Source organism: Cryptomeria japonica, chromosome 5 (genome assembly GCF_030272615.1).
Source record: "Cryptomeria japonica chromosome 5, Sugi_1.0, whole genome shotgun sequence".
NCBI lineage: Eukaryota > Viridiplantae > Streptophyta > Pinopsida > Cupressales > Cupressaceae > Cryptomeria > Cryptomeria japonica.
The window spans coordinates 446,373,848-446,396,899 of record NC_081409.1 but is presented as its reverse complement, the minus strand read 5'-3'; the positions used below and the strand labels follow the sequence as shown (position 1 = coordinate 446,396,899).

At 37.5% G+C, this 23,052-nt stretch overlaps 1 protein-coding gene across 6 annotated transcripts in view; it reads left to right on the top strand.

The window, feature by feature from the left end:
- Positions 1–9,121: 9,121 nt before the first annotated feature.
- LOC131060675 (uncharacterized) overlaps positions 9,122–23,052 on the top strand; it is a 99,139-nt gene continuing 85,208 nt past the window's right edge. Inside the window, exons 1-6 of one of the 6 annotated variants that reach the window (XM_057994011.2) lie at positions 9,122–9,446; positions 10,250–10,314; positions 10,454–10,545; positions 10,643–10,851; positions 11,005–11,176; positions 11,306–11,396. In XM_057994011.2, coding sequence (XP_057849994.1) covers positions 9,305–9,446; positions 10,250–10,314; positions 10,454–10,545; positions 10,643–10,851; positions 11,005–11,176; positions 11,306–11,396 — 771 coding nt within the window. In that variant the 5' untranslated portion in view covers positions 9,122–9,304. Of the gene's footprint in view, positions 9,447–10,249; positions 10,315–10,453; positions 10,546–10,642; positions 11,177–11,305; positions 11,397–23,052 lie in introns of all 6 variants that reach the window. The other 5 variants (XM_057994034.2, XM_057993998.2, XM_057994004.2 and 2 more) reach the window with 5 other exon arrangements.

Sequence of the window (23,052 nt, the reverse complement as noted above, 5' to 3'; positions counted from 1 at the left end):
AGTCCCCCATTTCAAAATCTACCCAAGTTTGTTCATCTACTACTACATGTTGCCCCTTGTTAGGCCAGGACACTCTATAAGGACTCACATGTGGCAACCTTTTCAATTTTAACTTCTCTACCATTTCTAAAGAAACAATATTCTATGTGGATCCAGAATCACTTTGCAAACCTTACCATGAGACTTACGAGTAGTTTTGAAGAGTGACTTTCTTTGTGGGGGCTCTTTGCCTTGGGGTACCTTCAGCAACGTCCTCCTTAGCATAAGGATTTCTCCATCCAAGGTGGGACCTACATTTCCCATGGGTGAATTGAAACTTTGTCCATCATCTTTTTGCACAAGTTGAGTCCTTCTTTCTGGTCCATGTGAGCTAGAATCTTTCTCCGGGCATCTACTCATAGTGTGACCCACTTGGTTTCAATTGTAACATTTACCAGTGAAAACACCAAGTCCCCTGCCTTGGTTTCCTTTCCTACCCCTACCAAAAGGTCTTCTTCCTCCTCTAAAGCCTCCATTCTTATTATTGAACTCTCCATTGGACTCTTGTTGGTTAGAATCACCATTTTTAAAAGAAGTATTCCTTCCTCCAAAGCCTCCTCTACCTCTAAAATTTTTGCCACCTCTTCCTCTATTATTTTGTTCTCCTCTCCTCTTTTTCTTATCTTCCACCCTCAATGCCAATTGGAAGCATTTGTGCATAGTTTTCTGGAGCCATGATGCTGATCTCATCTTGGATATTTTGCCTTGACCCATTCAGGTATCTAGCCACCTTATCCGACTCTTCTTCATGCTTCTTGGACCTAAGACTTAGCTTGTGAAATTCTTCAGTATATGCATTCACATCCAACTCCCTCTATCTAAGTTTTTGCAACTTCTTATACATCTGAATCTCATAGTCTATTGGTAGGAATTGGTCTTTGATTTTATTCTTCATCCTCTCCCAAGAGGATACCTTCTTCTTCCCTATGTTCACCCTTTCTTCCTGCAACACTGTACACCACAACAAGGCAAACCCCTTGAGTCTAGACTTTTCCAAACCCACTCTTTTCTCCTCTAGGACCTCTTTGTACTCAAAGTGGTTATTGAGTGCTTCTATCTGTATGCGGGAAAAGCGGGTCAATAGAACTTAAAATGCAAAAAAATAAAGCCTAAGGAGCCTTGCTCACACACCCACAGGACTTCTTGGTGCAAGTTATGGAGTCATGAAGAATGACTCAACTTCCCAAGGTTGGTTCCATGGTTCTCTATCTCACAAGGTCCCTCAAACCAATGTCTTTTCTCTCAGATCACTGAGCAAAGTGGTTTAGGGATGACAAATGCAAGAATGAGGGATGCTTTGGTTGATTTTAAGATGAAATGCATCCTAAGCTATGCATGATCCTATACATGCAATAAACTAGATTATGAGATGACAAGATTAGTAGCAAGACTATCCTAGCATGATATACTAGTCTATGATTAAGCTAAATGATAAGGAAAATACTCTAAACATGCATATTTAGATTAATTCCTATTGAAAAGAGAGGCTAAATGATGAGCACAAATGATATATTAAAGATTGGATGGATTTTAGTATAAGTATGATGCTAAAGACTTGGATTCTTAAAATGGAGGATGGAGAGCTCTATTTATAGCAAAAATAGGGCAATGGATGGCCAGGATTGAAAGAGGTAATCAAGGGTTGAGTTTGAAAGTTGGGAATCCATGTTTGCAATTTGCACCAATGAAATGGTGACAAATGTCAACATAAGGTTGGGTTGAGAAGAGAGGTAGGAAGCATTAAATGCTTGAGAAGACCTCATGGTTACCTTAGGGGGTAAGGGTTAAGGTTAGGTTAAGGTTAGGTTAGGGTTATCCAATGGATACAGGTTTTATCCAAAGGATAAACTCTTGTGCAAAGGATTAAGGATTAACCATGGTCAAAGCAATAAATGCTTGATGAGACCCTTGGGTTACATGGAGGTTGAGTTTAGAGAAAGTCTCTAATCATGCTAGAGGGCTGAGTTAACCATTAATGGTTTGGAAGAGAAAGTTGTTGGAGACTTGAAGCCTTTAATGGTTATCAAAGACTTTAAGGGTTTGAGAAGTGACTTCCCCTTGCTTAGGGATGTGACAATATTTAGGAGATGGGTTAGGTTAATTTAGAAGTGATTAGAAGAGTCTAGAAGGGGTTAGGAATAGGGTTTAGGAGGCAAGTGAGAGATGTAGGATTTTGCAAGTGGGTGGAGAAATAATAGGATTTAACTGAAATAAAGTTAATTTAATTCAATTTGGTCAGGATTCCCTATTTAATTAAATGTAAATTTAATTAAAAGGTTTAGAATCAAATAAAATGATTTATTCAATTAAATGACCTAAAAGGGGGTTAATTGAATTTAATTAAATAAATTGAGTAATTTACTTACTTAAATAGAGGGATGTGGGTAATTTAATTAAATTAGATTTTATTAAATAGAGAAATGAACATAAAATATTCATTTAGGAATATAGTCATTTTTATATGTTTACACTATCCATTCAAGCTACCGCTATAGATAGGTAGACTTTCCACATTATCCTTGTTTACTGATTTTAGGGCATCCAAGAACATCTTTTGATTAGGTGCCACATTCTGAGGGATGGCCTCTTTCTCCTCATTCTCCTCTTCTGATTCATCATCACAAGTTTTGTCCTTTCCCTTGGATTGTCCGGTCTCTGAGTTTCTCTTCAAGCAACTCCTCTACCATCTTCTTGATGGCCTCTGGGTTCACTGCCTTAGGAGGCATTGTAGCAGTATCTTCTCCAAATTCAGAGTCTGACATACACTATTCCACCCTTGGTATAGCTCTGATACCAATATGATGCAGAGGGTTTGGGATGTTATACTAGTTTCTTGGTTTTTACTAAAAAAAAAAAAGGGTCTCCACTTGGTATTACCCCTTGAACTAATGTCTTTAACCTTCTCAAGGTTTCTAGAGCTTTCTGTAGATCCTTCCCAAGGATCTCTTCACTCAGGACAACTCACAACTGACAAGGAGTCTCCTACCCCTAAGGTTCCAACCCTTCAACCAAGGACACCTAACAACCCCAAACCCCAAGCAACATGATCTTTATACAAAAAGTGGAAAATAACCTATGCGAGTGTTTACACATGTGTTATATGGAATTTGAACTAATCTTCACCCCTTATATGGGTGTTTACTAGCCCTTTGTATCTTTCCCTCTTTTGGACTTTTATTGATTTGTGTCACAACCTACCTGAACAACCCCCTGGATAAATTTGATATTAGAATACCCTTTTGGGCATTCTACAAGATTCCAAACTTATGCATCTGGGTTTTTAGTACAAATGGTCAAACCCTATTGACCCTATTTAGTCTCTTCTAGCCGGTGTTGGGGTTCAAGCTCTCAAAAGCTTCACCAGTCACAAATGAATGAAAGGATAACACTTGTCAAGGGTCTGAACTTGTTGAAGGGTCCTTCTCATTCCAATTTTGACCGTTCTTCAATCTGTTGTTCAAGGTTTCCACCCTCTTTTCCTACTACACATGCTTGCCACATGAGCGATGTCAAGCCTAGGGCATCATCTTAGGAAAGGCAAATGATACTTCCTGTCTCCAAAACCACTAGGAACATCTAGTATACGTGTCAAATCAACATCCTCCCAGGTGTCAGATCAATCCCATAGAGAGATGTTGATTTGTGTCATTATTTGCACCCAAACCCTGGTTTTGAGGGTTTTGTCAGACCAGTGGGATAGAAAATTCAGTTTCTTCCAAACCCGAAGGCTTCAAGACCTCAGATCAACTCCAAATGGACGATGAACCTCTATTACAACTTGAAATTTTTTTAATTCATGCCCACCATTCACAGAGAATTATGCAAGAACATAAAACTTAAGAAGAATGCAGGAAATCACAATAACCGTTTGCCTTGAAGACAAGAAATTCATTCAAAATCATCTCCAACTAGTAGGAATCACTCCTCTAGGATTATATCATGCCAAGGAACACCTCCAACTACCTCCAACGCATACAATGAACTAACTAACCGTTGAAATAACCACATTTCAAAATCTTGCAAGAAAAGTTGCTTAAGACAATAATGCAACTTTGCAACTTTCTACAATTCGGTCTTGCCTTCACACCAAAGGTCAAGAATGAACCTACCACTTATTGAAGACCCCTAAACACCAAAAATACATATAAAATGCCCATGCAAGGCCTTTGACCAAGTTGACACACCTTGGAGCCTCAGGGATTATTACACTGTCTAGACCTAATCAATAGGCCTTCAAACACACACATTACACATTCTATTCCTAACATAACCTTGAATTAAAATGATATAGACACATGTCAAAATGAACTAGACACATGTCCTAGTGCCCCTGCACCAGGGTTCTTGGTAGATCTAAATGAAATAACCAAAAAATTAATCGGCTAGTGGTCATAACCCCTCCAATCCAAGATCTAAGAGCTAGTAGTCCACCTATCCAAAATCCAATAATAAAAGACAAGGATCTTGTCATGCCCTTCTAAATAACATTTTTTCTACTTTACCTTTTGTTCCAAGTAAATATACAATTATTCAGCTTCAAATCAATAAGGTTTAAACGCCTAGTATTGTCCCTTAGGAGAGTAGCTGATGATTAAGCCTACTGATGTCGTAATTTTCCCTCTAGACACAAGATTACATTAAAATCACCTACCAAGAACCAAGGAAGAAAGTGAACAAGGGACTGAACATATCTAATATGGGACCATAATTGATATTTTCCAAGAAAATCAGTAGAAGCATAAATATTTGTGAAAAGTCAGGTTTCACTAGAATCCAAGCTAGCAACTACCAAGGAAATAGAAGAGAAATTCGTAATCCACCAGAGTGGGACCACCTTCCTTGGGTCCCAAAAATAAGCCACACCTCAAGAGTTGCATTGGGCTTCAACACACTAATACAAACCTTGAGTCCAAATTTTAGGAGATATATCCACCATACCATCTATAGTTAATTTAGTTTCCTAAATAAAGAGAACATCATGCGAGTGAATACTAATCATCTCACAAATAGCCTTTTGTCTAGGGACACGAATAACCTTTTGTCTAGGGATGCTACTCACATCCCTCATATTCCAATAGATAACAATCATTTATGAGATTGGGAGAAGTGAGAGTCAATGTTCTTCATTAACCCAAATTCCACTAATCTTTCCCCTAATTAATTTTACCTTCTCTTGGTTCTTATTGTGCCCTAACTTAGACAATTTTTCTGGAGGTCCCTTTTTAAGTGGATTTTACTACAAGTCCAATGCTCGTGAAGCCCCACTACTTTTTCTAGAGTCCAAAACTTCCTGCACCTAAGGAGGAGGTGAATCATCCAAGGCCTTAACATTGTTCAAAACTAAAGTTCCACTAGGTTTTGGTGCATTAGGAACATGGGAGGGGACATCTGTATCCATCTGAGTATTCTGCAAATCCACTCAATGGATGTTCAAATTGACATTATCTTTTTCTTTTTTTCTAGGATCTCCCAATAACTCAACATCAGAGGATAACTTGACTGGAACATCCTCTTCCTAACCATGTATTCCAAAGCATCAAACTGGTTAAAGGCCCCACCCATTTGTCTATCCTTGCGGGTTCTCTTTTGACCTCTCCCCTTATTGTGAGGCTTAATAGGAATAAATCCCTCCTTATCTATAACCCCATTCAACAAGGGAGCTTCCCTTTATCCAACTTAGGAGCATAGTTAGAGGAAGTATGAACTTTAGTTGCCGCCTGATTCAACCTAGGATATTTCTTTTGAAGGTGTCCATACTCATGACAAATTTGACACCTAAAAGGTAAAGTTTCACAATCGAGTTGTTGGATCGAAGAAGAGGATCCAAGACATAACTCCACAAAATATTGTAAAGGGTTAGTCAAATCAATTTCAACACAGATTCAGGCATAAGTAATCACCTTTTTATCCAAGGTTTGTTGAGCATATCCAACCAAATTTCCAAGCAAGAGAGCAATCATATACATGATATCATGACTCTGGAACTCAAGTGGAAGTCATGGAAGATGAACCTAGACAAGAACCCTCGATGGTAATTTCCAACAGAATTGAACCCCACATGCCAAGGTTTGATGAAGAGATCAACCTAATTATATAAATATGAACCCCACTCCGAAGCCCTGTTCATATTAGCCATGCGAGAGAAAACTACCATAAAGTAGTTATTGGCTTCTAATATTATTTCTATATCACCCTTGAGGTTCTAGGTCCGTCGAGCCCAAGATTCCAAGACCCGAGCATACATGTGAAGCCCCATGAATTTGTAGATTAAAGCATGATTTCTCAAGTACTTGAAATCTTGTGAGTTCTACTTGGGTCGAATCACCAAAATTAGACAATCACAACTTCTCTCTAGGCAATCATTCACTTTCTTGAGTTTGGGAAATGATACATGCTTTATAAAGAATTTAATGAGTATAATGTTTTATAATATTTTTATATAACAATATATAAATGTTAAAAGGGTTTGATCCACAATAATATTATGTTCTACATAAGTTCTATTATTCTTTTAGGGCAACCAAGTCAAAATGAGTCAAAAATAACATGGGAAAATGATGGTATGCAATTTTACAATTATATTTTGCCTCTACTTTGAATTGTATGTCAAAGTAGAATCAAGTAGTCAACACAGAGGTAAATATGCAAACAATTGTATGATATAATTATGAATATGGGTGCTGTTTTGATACATTTTGATTGCAACAAGTGCTCCATCTTGGAAGCCTACAAAAATAGAAAGATTTAATAAGTAGCATTTGATAACAAATTTAAATATATATAAGTTATTTATGAACAAAAGAAAAGTGAAAAGGAATAATAGATTTCACTTAAATTTGAAGTATGATATTGCATGAGACAATAAAAGTAACATGTATTGACTAGAGCAACAAAGTAGGGTGGTATCGTCTGAATAACCTTGATCTCAAGGATGTTGCTACAACTATACTCATGAAGCAAAATATAAATAAAATAAAATTTACATATTTCCTAGGGTAAATGAATAATTCAAATAATAATCAATAAATATTTCAAGAAACAAAACCATGTTTAGTTATATTGAACTAATCACATGAAATGTGGTTGAGTGAAATAAGTGCTCCATCTTAGAAGCCTACACAAATAAATAGATTTAATAAGTTGAAAATGAATAAGAAGATTTCGCTTAAATTGGAATTATGATTTTGCATGGGACAATAAAAGTAATAGGTATTAGTTGGAGCAACAAAATAATGTGATATCATGCGAATAATCTTTATTTCAAGGAAGTCACTACAACTATACCCATGAAATAAAATATAAATAAAATAAAATTTTAGATATTTCTTAGGGTAAATAAACAATTTAAACAATCATCAATGAATATTTTAAGAAATAAATCCAGGTTTAGTTATATTGAATTAATCATATGGAATGTGATTGAGTGAAACAAGTGCTCTATTTTGGAAGTCTAAAAAAATCAAAAGATTTAATAAGTAGCATTTGATAACAAATAAAAATACATATAAGTTGTTTATGAACAAAAGAAAAATGAAAAGGAATAAGAAGATTTCATTTAAATTGAAAGTATGATATTGTATGAGACATAAAAGTAATAGGTATTAATTGGAGCAACAAAGTAGTGTGGTATCACAAATAACTTTGATCTTGAGGAAGCCATTACAATTATACTCATGCAATAAAATATAAATAAATTTTTACATATTTACTGGGGTAAATGAATAATTCAAACAATCATCAATAAATATTTCAAGAAATAAATTGAGGCTTTAATTATTTTGAATTAATCACATGGAATGTGATGAGTGAAACAAGTATACTTAGCTCTAAAATCAATGTACATATGACGTGACAAATGCCTAACAATGATTAATGAGTGTAAAAGAACACTAGGACTAATCAAATGAATGTCTTAGAGTCTAGAAACTCACTATCAAAATATTTGACTCATTTTTGTGAACACAAAAGTAATCTACTTGTTGTAGAAGTGGCCTTGGTTTGCATATTTCAACTTGGTGTACATATATGAACACCATTTATTTTGACCTTTATCATATATTTGCCTTAATGTTTGTGACTTGTAATGGATGAATGGTGGTGTTTAGGAACATCTTTAGGGAGTTTGATAGATAGGGGACTTTTCTCTTGGTCAAACCTCTATGATATTGATTTAATGATTTTTACAAATAATTGAAGATATAATGGACTTTAAAAGCTAATGCAAGCTAATCATGCAACATCGATATTCTTGTAATGCTCTTTAAATAATTATATGAGTAGGATTGAGAATTAGTCAATGATTTCTAAGTGCTAGAAGTGAATTAGGGTTAATCCTTAAATACAATTTCAAAGGTGACAAGTGAAATGTTTTGTTCTTCAAATTGACACATAATGACTAATTGAAAAGATCCAATGATAAGTTAAAATTTTAAATTTGAAGTTGTAAGATATATTTTTCCAAATATCCAAACTCCAAATTGACTCAGAGGAAGAGCACTAGTTATTTGCCATGTTCCAATTACTGTTCACTCCTTGCTCCCTCAATCCCAAATGATAAGTAAAAGCCCATTAATAAATTTCACATGTACCAATAGCTGCCCACTTGTACCCCTAGTAGTCAGAATTTGTAGACTTTAATTGGAGGAGTTGTGCAACTTTATCAATACCCATAACACATGACTACATGGACATTTGTGCATAGGTATTGGCAATTTTTGAGGTGGTTGTAGCATAGGATTATTAGGGCATCTTTAAGTAGGGATCAAGCTACACTTTGAAACAATCACTTTTTAATCCTTGTGCACATAATAGATCCCACAACATGCGTTGTTACTATCGAGAAAGTAGAACAATAGTTATAAGCAATTATGTTACATACAAAGACAACAAAAATATCTTCGAAATAACTACCAATACACTTCTCCTAGATCTACCCTTTCTATCCTACAAAATATAAATCTAAAACTTTAGGAAAAAATAGAAACTTTAAAACTCAAATTAGATGCCGACACCGAACATCAATCACACCACACTTGCATTTCTTTGCATAAAAGTTAACTAACCCAAATGAAAGAAAAAGTGTGTAACTTATCATATGTACTAACTACATCTGAAATGAAATTAAGTTTAGTGAAGGGGATGCTAGATTCCTGATTCAGTAATGTATATATGGGACATTTTCACGAAGCTAACTTTCTGAATTACGGCCAAGTTCCCTAGGTTGAGGTGCTTTGCTTGATTGCAGTGATATTGGAAACTTTGAAGCATGGCGGACAAGGCAGGGAGGGCGCTAGTGATATACGGGGATGGCATAATGGGGGCTCTGGGTCCATGTCACCAGCATCTGCATGCACTGGCCTCTCTTGGCACCTGTGGCTTCCTCGCTCTCCGAGATGCTCCTCGTGAATGTAATTCTACATCTGTAACTCTTTTTCTTTTCTTCAATTTATTACCCATATTGTAGACCAGGCTTCCAGTGCCATCCACTATTGACCTTGGCGCCAACTATGACTATCCACTCCGCTGACGGGAGCTTGGCAAAGAGATTTAATGCATATAGAGACTATCATGGATTCCTTGGACAACCAGTTTTTTGGAACTTTCCCATTACCTTTATTCTGCAGGGCAGGCAACATTTGGGATTCAGTATTCATGACCATGCTTTTTATTTTTGAAATTTTTTATTTCTTAAGACTGCTGAATGAGGTCTCCAAATCTTTAAAAGTACCCGGGGAATTTGGTTGAAGAATCGGTACCAAAAGTAGTTGATCCCTGTAACAGTATTTGTGGATATCCTTAGGTCGCAGTTATCTCTACATATTCTCTCCAGGGGTCCCTTTAGATGCATCATCCATGTTTAACTTACGCTTACCTTGGGCATCAATTTTCGATTTCAAATTCCTATCCATCTTCTTGAGGATCCCATCCTTGTTGGAATATTACCTTCTAAATTGCTATGGCTATTTGTTTTTTTAAATTTATATATTGGGTGTTAAGAAAACAAATTGTAAGCCTGATTCTTTCTCATTCTTTTTGCTTTTGAGCTTCTTCCCTGTAGTATCAATGCAAATATGTGCATTTGCAGCTAAAATATTCAATGTTCTAGCTGGGCCGTAACGTGTACCATGATTGAGCACGAGCTTGATGAAGCCTGCAAAGGAAAGCTTTTTAATGTGACTGATTGCCATTTCTTTGACTTTGTGTTATGCAGTGAAAGAAGAAGAGAGAGTGGTCAGAGAGCTATCACAACTGTTAGATGTACATGATTTATGTAATGTAAGAAAAGTTTTAGTCTGAACATTTCAGTTGTATGAAATTCATGTAATTATTATGTGTATAGTTGCTGGCTTGTATGTTAATTTCTTTACGAGTCACTAAATTGGGTAGAAGTTTCATATCTGTTTTGGACATACAGAAAGAAAAAGAATTTGAAGACTCTTCTAATACCCTTGGACATTCTAGTGGATATTGTAGCAAACATACAAACATTCCTACAATTGCAGAGAGGTATGTATATTTTGGTTTATGGCCAATCTAGAATCTCTTAAATACCATTCTTCTAGGCTTACATCTTTGAGTCCATGCACTCTTTATTGAACTTTAGGTTCATGGGAATGAAAGCTGCAATGGTAACAAATTCTGGCACTGCCAACGCATTTGGCAAAAGAGTAGGTTTTTCTGTCACAGCCTTACATGAACTCTGCAACAAAACTGGTATTTCAGAAGAGCCAGAAGTGCCTCCAGATCCCCTTTCAGCAGCATCGAAACTGTTGAGTATGTTGGGGTTACAAGAAAAAACAGTAGAAGAAAATAGTGAGTTTGACCTTGTTTTTCTACATATGGGACCTACCCTGAATTCAAGTGAGGTTGAAAGTAGCCATAATAATGCATCTCTTGCCAATACACTTGAATGGATCAATGCATTGGCTGGGAAAATAATGGAAATTATCCATCCTGGCTCTGCAGCTGCCAGTCGCCTATACCTTGCTTTGGTATTGAGCTATGGATCAATTTCTTCCGACAAGAGTGACGATTCTTCACTTCTCATTTCCTTGGAAGAAATAAGCCCGAGCTTGGCATCACTTTTACCATGTCAAAGCTACACCATGAAGGAAGGAAAACTGTTGAATGACGTCAGGTATGTTTTCATGCCAATCATCTCCTAAACTGGCATCAGGGCAGAAAATAGATCAGGCACTCCTTTTTCATATCTCCTTCTGATATCCATGTTTGTTTAATGAAGAACTAACATAGCAAAGCCCAACAGGCACCATCATCCTATGTTAGCTGTACAACATCAAGAAGCTGTCACCCGCCGTGATGGGGCAAAAATATTTTCTTTTGAAGAATTCCAAGAGGTAGCATTTTCTCAACCCTTTTTTGTTATTCAGGATATTAAAAGAAAATTCGTAAGCCAAGGTGCCTGCAATGATGAGAATATTTGTTCTCAGCTCAAGATCAACTGATTTATGGTGTTCTTCTGGGATTCTCTTAAAGTTTGAGTCATGAAACTTATCTAGAGAGCTTTAGTCTGTAACAAAGAGTTACAAACTTGGTATTCTTGTGAAAGGTTTGAAGCATAATTTTACTCAATCAACATCAAAAGAAAATATTTAGGTTCCTGCCAATGAGATAATTCCGATAATCGCAATCAAATGTTAGGGCATACACATTCACATTAGAGAAAAAATCCTAAATTGGGACCTACTCACCACCCAATTGTAGTCTATTCTCTCCACAAGAACACTATCCCTGTAGTGGGAGGTTAATGAGTTTCGAAACATACGAGTCCTTAATACTTGTTCTTACAATGAGATAATCTATAAAATTGCATAAATATTCTCAATCAAATAGGGTCTCCATTTTACACCAAATAAATCCTGTAGCACAGGCTAGGTCCTCTGGATGGTTTTGCTCTTCTGTTCCTTTGTCCTTGCGTGTGAAAGATTGTCTTTGGTTACTCTTAAGTGTTTTTCCAAGAAATAATAAAATTTCTTTCTACGTATTTTCTATTTATAATGAAATAAACTTTATTATTACCAAAATTCAAATATAAAACTACACAAATCTGATTTAAAATGGCAAATACAAAATGGAATGAAAAAGCAACTGGATATCATGCTACTCAAAAAAAATGGAAAATAGGGTTAGAACTGATTGAAAATTTGAGCCCGGAAATGAACACAGGAGGCCAGGGATAAGGTTCTTGGAAATTTTGGGCTAAATACTGTTCTGCTACGGCACTGTTGTTTGTGTTTCCACAATCTCCAACTTCTAGAGAATATTTTCCAAGAATCTTTGATGCTCTCTATGTTTGCAGAATATGATTGTCATGCTCTTGAACAGAGGTCTAACCAGTTGAAGATGGGAATGGAAAATAGTGGGTGTGTTGTACATCTAACAGTTGTGATAGCTCTCTGACCACTCTCTCTTCTTCTTTCACTGCATAACACAAAGTCAAAGAAATGGCAATCAGTCACATTAAAAAGCTTTCCTTTGCAGGCTTCATCAAGCTCGTGCTCAATCATGGTACACGTTACGGCCCAGCTAGAACATTGAATATTTTAGCCGCAAATGCACATATTTGCATTGAAACTGCCTAAGTTAGTCCCTTGGTTATTCCAGCCTCAACAATTGGAAAGCTTGGGGTGTATGAGCCCTGGCGTAGTTGTCAATGTGGTGTGTGAAGAAAAACAAGTGCCTAGAGGCTAGATCACAAACCCTAGGAGTTATTTGTGTATGATAATGGTGTGTGAGTGTGAGGGGAAAGAGGGTAGCGGAGATTAAAAAAATTTAGAAAATGGAGAGGAAAGGAATAAGGGGAGACCTCTAAATCTGGGTAGTACCGGAATGGTAAAGGGTTTTGGCTATGGCATCAAAGGCATAGGGAGGAATGGAAGAAAACTATGGTTGGAGGAGGGAAATGGAATGGAGGACAAAGATTTAAGGAGACCTATGGCTTTGTGGCACAATGAAGGCTTTCAATATTCAATGTTCAGTCCTCTAACCTGCTGTCTTGCATAAACACGGAGTGTGCTTTGAATTTCAAATAGCTTGGATAAGAATAGAGTGAGTAAAGTGAGTGGAAGTTTTGTGAATCAAGTGAGCCCTAACAAATTGATGACAAACTAGGGTTATAGGCAAAACAGTGTGAGATAACTGTTGAAAATTAAGTTTGGTTTAGGGTTACAGCTGTCGTTGGAGCAAATACCTAAATCTGAGCATGGACATGATTGTTGGGGGGTGCTAGTGTTTCAAGTGATTTAATTGTACAAACTTCTGGAGTTGACTGGGGATAAGTTTTTGTGGTTGTTTCTCTAGATTTCGTACATCTGTGTTTGGTAAGAAGGTCAGAAAGTGGACTGAATGATACCTAATTATGACTAGGGTGTGGCCACCAAAATGAGTGAAGAAACATTAGATGAAAGTTGCAAAGTAGGCAATTTTTGACATTACAAAGTGCTTATTCTTGATCAGCTCTAAAAAAGCGTCATGTTATAAACTTATAACCTTAGATAGGATACATTGGCCACAGTTGGGACCCTGCATTAGCAATAATACCCTTAGCGTAGGAGGTGCCTAATAATTGGTTTTAGTGCCTCTGCTACAATAGTTACAATTCCACAAACTACAGCACAACAAAATCTCCTAAAATTAAGTGATAACTAAAACAAACAGGAAGTGAATTACAAGTCATTAAATGGTCAGTTACACCATCATCCTCGTCTTTCAAAATTTTGAACCTCCCAGTTCAAAGAACTCAAGAACCCGACTGCCATGGCCCACTCTTCCACCAAGTTAGATACGTCAGCAAATTTTAACATTTTTTCTCCTTCTGCTTTCAACTATTTGTTTAACTAAGGGACATTCTCCTCCACCTAATTGTTCTATTCCCATTTTCCCAGTTTTTGCAGCTGAGACCCATGTCTACCTATCCTCATTCACTAAAAGTCATTTTGGATTTTCTTAATTCTTTCATGGCCTTTTTAAAGGAAATTTTTTGCTGTACTACTGCTACTGTCATTTTCTTCAGCTTTATCCTCTTTTATGAGGTCTTTGTTTTCTAGCTCTATCTGATGTCTATAAACCGCTGGTTGCTCATAAGATAACTTTTTCTTTGCGCTGTCCTCCTTTGTTGCACAACAAATGTATATGTCTCAGCTCCAATCTTTAGTATTTTTCCCTTCTTCAGGATAATACAGCTCAACATCTTCATCCAGTTCATCCTCTTCATCTTCATACCATCCATCTATCTCCTCTCTCTCAAATTCTTTACAAATCACATTTAAGGCCCTTCCATCCACTACTAATTCTGCCAACTCCTCAAGGGATTTAATCTTTCCTTGTTCTAGCAATTCTATTTAATTCTAGACTCTATGGTTTTCCCTTTTGAAAATAGCTGTTGCTGACAAGGTAAGTATCTAATCCCATCAATCTTTGTCATCTTCTCACAATCCTTGACTACTTTTGCTTCAACTTTCTCTTTCTTTGCTTTCCATTATTGCTTGTTTCATATTGCTCCAACATCCACCATAATTTGTCCAATTCAAACTCCAATTTTTGCAACTTCCTTTGCTTGTCCTTTGTTTGTTTCTGTCTCTTCCTTTGTCTTGTTTCTTCTTCCAAGATTATCCTTTTTTTCATATCAGTAAACAACTCTAGCTTTGAATCCATAGCCATAGCCACTGTTAGAAATACTTGTCGTAAGTTGTCATTGATGTCAAACCTGGTAATCCGGATTGGTCCAGATGTGTCGTAGAACAATGGAAGATAGGTATGCATGATGTGTTGCAGATGGAAGTTTTCAGTTGCTGATGTGTTTATTGCTCCAGAAATATCTTTTGTTAGTATGAAGACACTTTTATCTTGATGAGAGATTTGGTGTTGGTTGTGGCAATCATTTTTTGTGCTTCGGTTGTGTTGATGTGTTTTTTATGCACATGCGAACACAGAATAAAATACCTAAAGGTACCTTATCCTCTCTTGAGCAAAGTTTCCCGACTGCTGAAGATCTCGCCGAAGGATCAGTCGAGGCAACTCCAAGGTTCTTGTATGTAGGTTCTCTACTCGTGGATAAGCTCTTTGTGGTATGATGTGATTTTGCTGGAATCACAAGGGGACTTACACTTGATGACTAAACGTCTGATTTGCTTTGAACAATGCTGGAACACAGGATTTCACTAGCCTAGATTTTTTGAAAAAAAGGAAAAAGGATGAGGGCGAGAAAAGGATCTAATTCTGACACTAAGAATGTAGGAGCAATGAATGATCTTTGATGAAATTCTAACTAAGTCTTGTTTTGACATCCCAGGACCATCTCCACAAGGTTAGTGCGATCTTCGCAGGAAAACTTTATGATGTTCAGATCATCGCTACAAGCATAGACACCATCAGGCTGATGCATATCAGTGAAGAAGCGACAATTGAAGTTAAGCTTAAACTGAATGATTCCAGTTGACTACACAAGGCAAGTCTGCAATCAACAAACTGCTAGTAGTATGGATATACAAATTTCACCATCAATCAAACACATTTCTTCCATTCATCTAATAACATGAAATCAAATCTGAGAAGTATAGAGACCATGCAAATTGTTGAGTCGACCCATAGATTTCACCATTTCTTCAATGAAGTTTTACAAGTCCTTTACAACAACATCTTGGCAACAATCTTTGCCTTCTCTTGCTATTCTACTCTAATTGCTATTCTATCAATTGACTATTCACTATTAGCTAACTATTCACCTACTATCAACTATTGACTAACTATTATTTATTAACCTTTACAAATGAGGAGCCAGGGCTTATATAGTGCCTTCAATACAATTCAATGGCCCAGATCAACTTGAGATCAATGGCCGAGATTTTACAATGAAAACCCTAATTCGGGTTTGTTACAACCAACTCAATTCTGGCCAATGAAATAACTGCATTATTTGGACACATGTCTTCTCTGGAATATTCGACCAATGGAGAACTTGGGTAGGTACATCAAAGTTTGTGCCATCTCCCATGAGTCAGGTACATTGAATTTGGACACGCTGAGGTGGACCAATCCGACTGGAGGAGTGATGACTGGGAGCCACCTTGTCTGACACTTGTAACTTGGTAGATATTCAACTTGATGTTGCTGAGAAGCTAGCTTTAATTAACTCTTTTGAAACTGTTTGCTTCTTCAACGAACCCTTGCTTTAACTTCCTTTGTCTTCGATGTGTAGGATGGATGGTGTACCTTTCCTTCGAATGCTAGACTGGAAGAGGTCGTCCCTGATGATGCTGGACCAGAGAAGGCCGTCCTTGATGATGCTGGGCTGGAGAAGGTCGTCCTTGTTGATGCCGGACTGGAGAAGGTCGTCCTTGTCTTGGCTTGATCTTCTTTCATCTACAAAAACAAATCAAAAGATGATTAAGGACATAATAAATTCATTTCAACATAGTATTTCACACCTTAAATCATCAACAAAAGATATTAAAATGAAGTTAGTTCAAAACTCTTTCTAGGGACAGGCCCTATAGGAATTTCGCCCTAGACCCTCTGGAAGGGTCAGGAGTGAAATTCCTTCTTTAGGCTTCATTTTACACTTCCTTCACTTCAATTCATCTGGACTCCCCCACATTGAATTTACTTCCCAACTTGGCAACATTGGTTTGATCTTCACAAGGCCAAAAGGTCAAATTTGCTCAAAACCTAGCCAGGGACAGGACCCATCCAGAATTTCGCTCTGAACCCTTTGGAAGGGTCAGGAGCGAAATTCCAATTTTAGCTCAAAATATGCATCTTTGATGGTCAAGAGTCTATCCAAGGCAATCCAAATGGTATCTCTCACCCTTGTTTAGGCCTGACTTCACTCAAATCTTAAGGAAAAAGGTGGTTTTAGGGTTTTTCGCTCTGGACCCTTTGGAAGGGTCAGGAGCGAAAATCTTGTTTTAGGCTCACTCCTCCATCATTTCAACTTGAATCCACCTTAAAAGGCAAGAAAACACTTCTCCTCTCACATCCAAGTTATAGAAACCCAAGTTTGACTTGATTTTGCTAAGAAAATAAAGGTTTTTAGGAATTTCGCTCTGGACCCTTTGGAAGGGTCAAGAGCGAAATTCACCTTTTAGACCAAAATCATCATTCTTTCAAACCCAATCTTCATTGCAAGGTAAAATCTCATCTCTCTTCGCCCTAGGAACAAGGTTTTAAGCTCAAGCAAGGTAAAAAATATAGGCTTGTAAGGAATTTCGCTCTGGACCCTTTGGAAGGGTCAGGAGCGAAATTTCCTTCCTTGGCTAAAACACTCACTCCTCAACTCTTTCAAACGTCCTTAAGGGTTTCAATAAGCCCATTCTCTCTTTCAACATACCTTGGACATCAAAATTTGGCCAAATAAGGAAAGAAATGAGGTTTAGGAGGATTTTTCGCTTTGGACCCTTTGGAAGGGTTAGGAGTGAAAATCTCATTCTTGACTTGATCCTTCATCTTTTCAACTCCGATCTTCTCTAGAAGGGAACAAAACATCATTCTTCACCCAAGAAACAAGGTTTGTGGTCTAAGCAAGGTCAAAAAATAGGCTTGCAAGGAATTTCGCTCTAGACCCTTTGGAAGGGTCAGGAGCGAAAATTCCTTTCTTGGCTAAAACCCTCATTCCTCAATGCTATCAAACACTCTCAAAGGCAAGATCATGTCCATTTTCCCTTTCAACATGCTTTGCAAATCAAAATTTGGTCAAATAGGGAAGGAAATGAGGTCTAGGAGGATTTTCGCTCTAGACCCTTTGGAAGGGTCAGGAGCGAAAATCATGATTTGGGCTTGATTCCTCACTTCTCCAACTCAAAATCACCTCAAGAGGCAAAGACATGCTATCCCACTTCCATCCATGCCATAAAAAATCAAGGACTTGACCTCCTCCAATGGAAAAAAAGGTGTTTCTAGGAATTTCGCTGTGGACCCTTTGGAAGGGTCAGGAGTGAAATCCTTGGTTTGAGCTATCTCCTCCATCATTTGACCTCAAAACAACTTCAATAGGGCAAGAACACCTCTCCTCACACTCATCCAAACTATAAAGACTCAAAGTTGACTTGATTTTGCAAGGAAAATAAGGTGATTTTAAGATTTTCGCTCTGGACCCTTTGGAAGGGTCAGGAGCGAAAATCTCATTCTAGGCTTGATTCTCCATTTCTTCAACTCCAATCCACTCTAGAAGACAACTAGACATCATTCTTTACCCAAGGGATAAGGTCTTAAGCCAAAACAAGGTCAAAAGAATAGGCTTGCAAGGAATTTCGCTCTGGACCCTTTGGAAGGGTCAGGAGCGAAATTCTCCTTTAGGCCAAAATCTTGTTCTTCAAAATCAATCAACTCCATCTCAAGGCAAGAACATACCAATTCATCCCCCAACATGCCCTAGAAACCAACACTTAGCCAAAACAAAGAAGGAAATAAGAGCTACAAGGATTTTCGCTCTGGACCCTTTAGAAGGGTCAGGAGCGAAAATCATGATTTGACCTTGATTCTTGCTTTTTTCAACTCTAATTTTCTTTGGGAGGCAAACATAGACTACTCTCCTTTCATCTCCATCTTGGTCTTGACTTTAGCAAAGGGGAAAATGAATGTTTTCAAGAATTTCGCTCTGGATCCTTTGGAAGGGTCAGGAGCGAAATTTCTATTCTAGGCTCAATTCACCTTCAAACTGACTTGACTTTGTCTTAGACTCGATCCTAGATCCATTTCCTTCCATATCCTTGCAAGCTTGCTCGACCACTCTTTGACTTAGGCGAGATCTTGAGTCTTTGGTGAATTTTCGCTCTGGACCCTTTGGAAGGGTCAGGAGCAAAAATTGAAATTTGCTCCGGACCCTTTGGAAGGGTCAGGAGCGAATTTTGACATTTTAGCCTCTTCGTCAGGATTATTTTATGGAATATAACATTCAAGTATAAGTGACATTTCCTTATACTTTAAGTTATATTCCATATATACTGTCAGGATGTTTGAGAGTGGTTTCGGACCTCCAGGAGTTATATTGCAAAATCTAGTTTTTGGAGGATTCTTCAGTTTTCCAGACTTAGTCAAATTTCAGGATCAGGACATTCCAGACTTAGCCAAATTTCAGGATCAGGACATTCCAGACTTCATCACTCACCAACTTGACCTAGCTCAGACCTTCAAGAATGATACTCACTCACCAAGCAAGACACAATTAGTAACAAGAGCAAAACCAGGCCCTAAGGAAGACTCTCAAAGAAACCCTAATTCTGGGGCCCTGTGGACTTACCCTGGCTCAAGCAAAGCCTGCAATCCAACGATCCCCTCGATAGCACTCATCCTGCAAAGGCTAACAGACAAAACCCTAAAAGACCTAGAAAACACATCCCAGAAGGCAAAAAGTAGGGGTCCCCATTTGCAATGGGGCGATGTGTGAATACGTCACAACAGGTTGTTCATGCAGTGATGCATTTCAGAAGAGAAGTCCTTTGCATTTGGGTTCTGATGCAGATATGATAATGCTTTTCTTTTTCTATGATTGTTGTCAATTAAGATTGCTAGGCTCATGATTCTGGTGTTCCGGAAGTCTTGCTTCGGATGTTGTGCTCCTGAAGTATATTCGGTTATGTGATCTTCATGCTCTGGTTTCCTCTAGTTTCTTGGTTTCTGATGATAAGCTGTTGATGATTAGTTGTTCATGTTCTTAACCTCGTAATGCTGATTTGGATCGTGATCGTGGTACTCTAGAAGCATGTTAATGCGGAACTTTAAAGATATGCTTATTTCGAGTCAAGCTGACCTTGAGAGATTATGTTGTAGTGTGTGAATTGATCGTTGAAGATATCATTGGGAAAATTCAATTAAGGCCAACTTGATGAATATTCTTATTGTTATACTCATATATATGCATGTTCATATTATGCTTGAGGAATGTATGAAATAAGAAGAGTGAGAAGTATGAGAGGTATGCGAGGAGTTGTATGAGACAATTTTGGGATAAAGGCATTGCAATGAAGTAAGTAAAGAGCAAGGTGGTGAGCGACAAAATAGAGAAGTTGATCTTGTGCAACAATGCTTTAGAGTAGGTAGTTTGTGGAGTGTTTTACAGAGTTTCTTAACCGGATCTACCGCAAACAATTGGTGTGTTGTGTGAGCTTAACTGGAACTGATCCCATGCATATGTAGATGCAAATTTTTCAGTTCATTTCTTTTCTTTCTGGTAGTGAGCCTTTCCAGCAGTGAGCCGTTGTAATTTGGGCAGTGAGCCTCTTTCTATAATTCCATATAACTAGTTATATTATCTTGAGAGTTAACCCTCTCCGTGGTTTTTCCCATTTGGGTTTTCTACGTATAAAATTCTGGTCTCTCTCTTATGGTTGTGCATGTTGTGGATTTTACTTGTATTGCATATTTCATCTTTAGCTAAGGATAAGTTTCAGATTATCAGAGATTGTTTTGAATTTGGGAATATTGATCCACCCCCCCCTCTTAGTATTCCGGTATGTTCAACAGCCACAACTCTCCTCTAAGATGTTTAGAACTCTTCTCATGAATTCTCTACTCCCAACATCTTTGGATGCTCTGATAGCATTCTGATGCAAAAAACCTCTATTGTTGCAGATTATTTATTTTGTTCTAACTGATAATCGAACAACGCAGAACAGCAAAAATGCAAAGGAACATCCGAATGCAAACACTCCATGTATTCTATGATCTATAAGCTCTATGCACTCACAATGGATTGGAAACAACATATGTCATACAGAAAGATAGCAGCTGAAAAATCATCTGTTTATTCCTTGGCTTAATACAACTGCAAATTCTCTTTCCATGGCTATACACTCCAGTCTTAAAAAAACTCTTTCTAATCTAAGCAACACCTGCCTTTTATAAACAAAAACTGCTATCTTTAAAAAAGAAAAACTCTTAAATAATCCACTTCAACAATCACAATTCCACTAACTGCAATCACAACAAAATGTCCTAAAATTGAGTGAATGACTAAAACTGACAGGAAGTGACATAGAATTCATTAAATGGTCATTTACATCACATTTTGAGTCTCTGTCATTTCTTAGAGCAACTAGGTTATTATAAATAACTGTAAGGCATTTGTTTTTGGGTAGACATTTCATGTGATTATTTGAAATCTGAGAAGATATTGACAGCACTTAGCAAGGACAATGTGTCTCTAAGGTTAGCATTGGCACCACAATTAGCAAGGACAATGTGTCTCTCATAGAGTACTCATAAAAACAGATTCTTCAAAAATCCACTCTTTTGATCATTTTTTATTAAAAGGATCAAACAGGTTTTGAAGGGACCCGAAACCCTATTTACATAAAGCTGCCTAAGAGATAAAAACCAGTAAACCGGCAGTTAGCCATCAATAAAAGATCAAGCAAAAAACATAGATCAACAAAAAACCAGAACAACCTAGTTCAAATTTTTAAGAGCCTTGATGGCTTCAGCTTCCAATTGAGACATACTGAAGGCAATTTTCTTTGAGTCCTGGATGTCTTGGGATAGTTGTTCCGCAGATCTCTTCAGATTAGCTCTCGTACGCTTGCACAAACCTTTATCCTCTTCTTGCCCCTTCATCTTATCGAAGGCTTCAACATCCACCATAGGCCCTTTTTGCTGAGTTTTTTCCAATTTCTCAACCAGGGTATTGAAGTTGTCGGTAGAGTTCTTGACCACTCTGTGACTGAAGGTTGTTACAAGAGAAATGAGATTATCATTAATGTTTTCAAACTTACTCTCCAGAGTTTGAATTCTCCCTTCAATACCATTTTTCAAAACTTCCACATTTTTCACAGTCTTTTGCAAAGAGTCAATAATAATTATCCTTTCATCCTCACTCCGCAACCCCTCACTGCTTTTGTCCTGCTTGCTGCTAACCAAACGGAGCTTAAGGTTGATGTCCTTAATTTAATGAAAGATCCACTTGTTCATTTTGAAGTTGTGAACCACAACATTATGGGCTATGCCAGTACATCATTAGGGTTATCCTACTCAAGTTTGAAGAGAGGAGTGGCATCATTGAGATCCCGAGGGAACCAAGATCTTCCATCCCTGTCGGTGGGAGGTGTAGACTCCTCCGAAAGGCTGTGAATGGAAGGATCATCCATAGATTTGTTTTCTGAAATAGGGGACTTATTCTTAACAGGTTTATTTGTATGAAACCTCTTCTTCTTGACCATAGACACCGGCTCAGAATCCTCATCCTTCGTTTGCCATTCATCCTCTTCAGAGAAGCAACTACTAGATTCCTCTTCCTCAGAGGCCACTTTCTCATTAGACAGGATTGTTTGGAGGGGGAAGGGAGGGATTTGCAATGTTCATAAATTAGATGCAACAAACCCTCATGGAGCACTAGGTTTTTTTTAGGATCTTTTCTGTGATCCTTGATACCAGCATTAATAGAGGAAAGCTGTAACATGCACTAACTATGCAAATAATAATTACAACTTTTAAAACAGAACAGGAAGTAGAAAACTTGCAACATGTTCTCTTTTTATTTACATTATTGAACTGAAACAAAAACTTGAAATGGAACAGTGATCTATTCTACGAAGATATATTCTTGTACAAATGAAAATTCTAACATTTCAATTTAAGAGAGTAGAGGTTCAAAGTTTACTTTTTTTTAATTTCCAAATTCACATTCTGATCTTTTCATAACTTTACCAATGATCTGGAGGAGGGAAAGTATCATTAGGATGCTTTTCCGCCCAACCACGGACTTACTGGTCCCTCATGTCATATCCAATTGGATTGGCCCAACCATTTGTAGGGACGCAACGAGAAGTTGAACTCCTGTCATCTGAGATTGATGTTTAATTCTACACATTCCCTAGTTGGTCATACACTATAGGCTACCCCTAACTAGTATGACCTCTGATTGGGTTGTATATTTGGATTAACAAACTAATTGATGCTCATAGATAGAGCATCACCTTGGCCAAAGCTTTTCTGATTAGTTGCAATCTTGCTAATGCGTGAAGTCAATGTTCATCACCCTACTTGGCTTTAACTTTGGTTTTC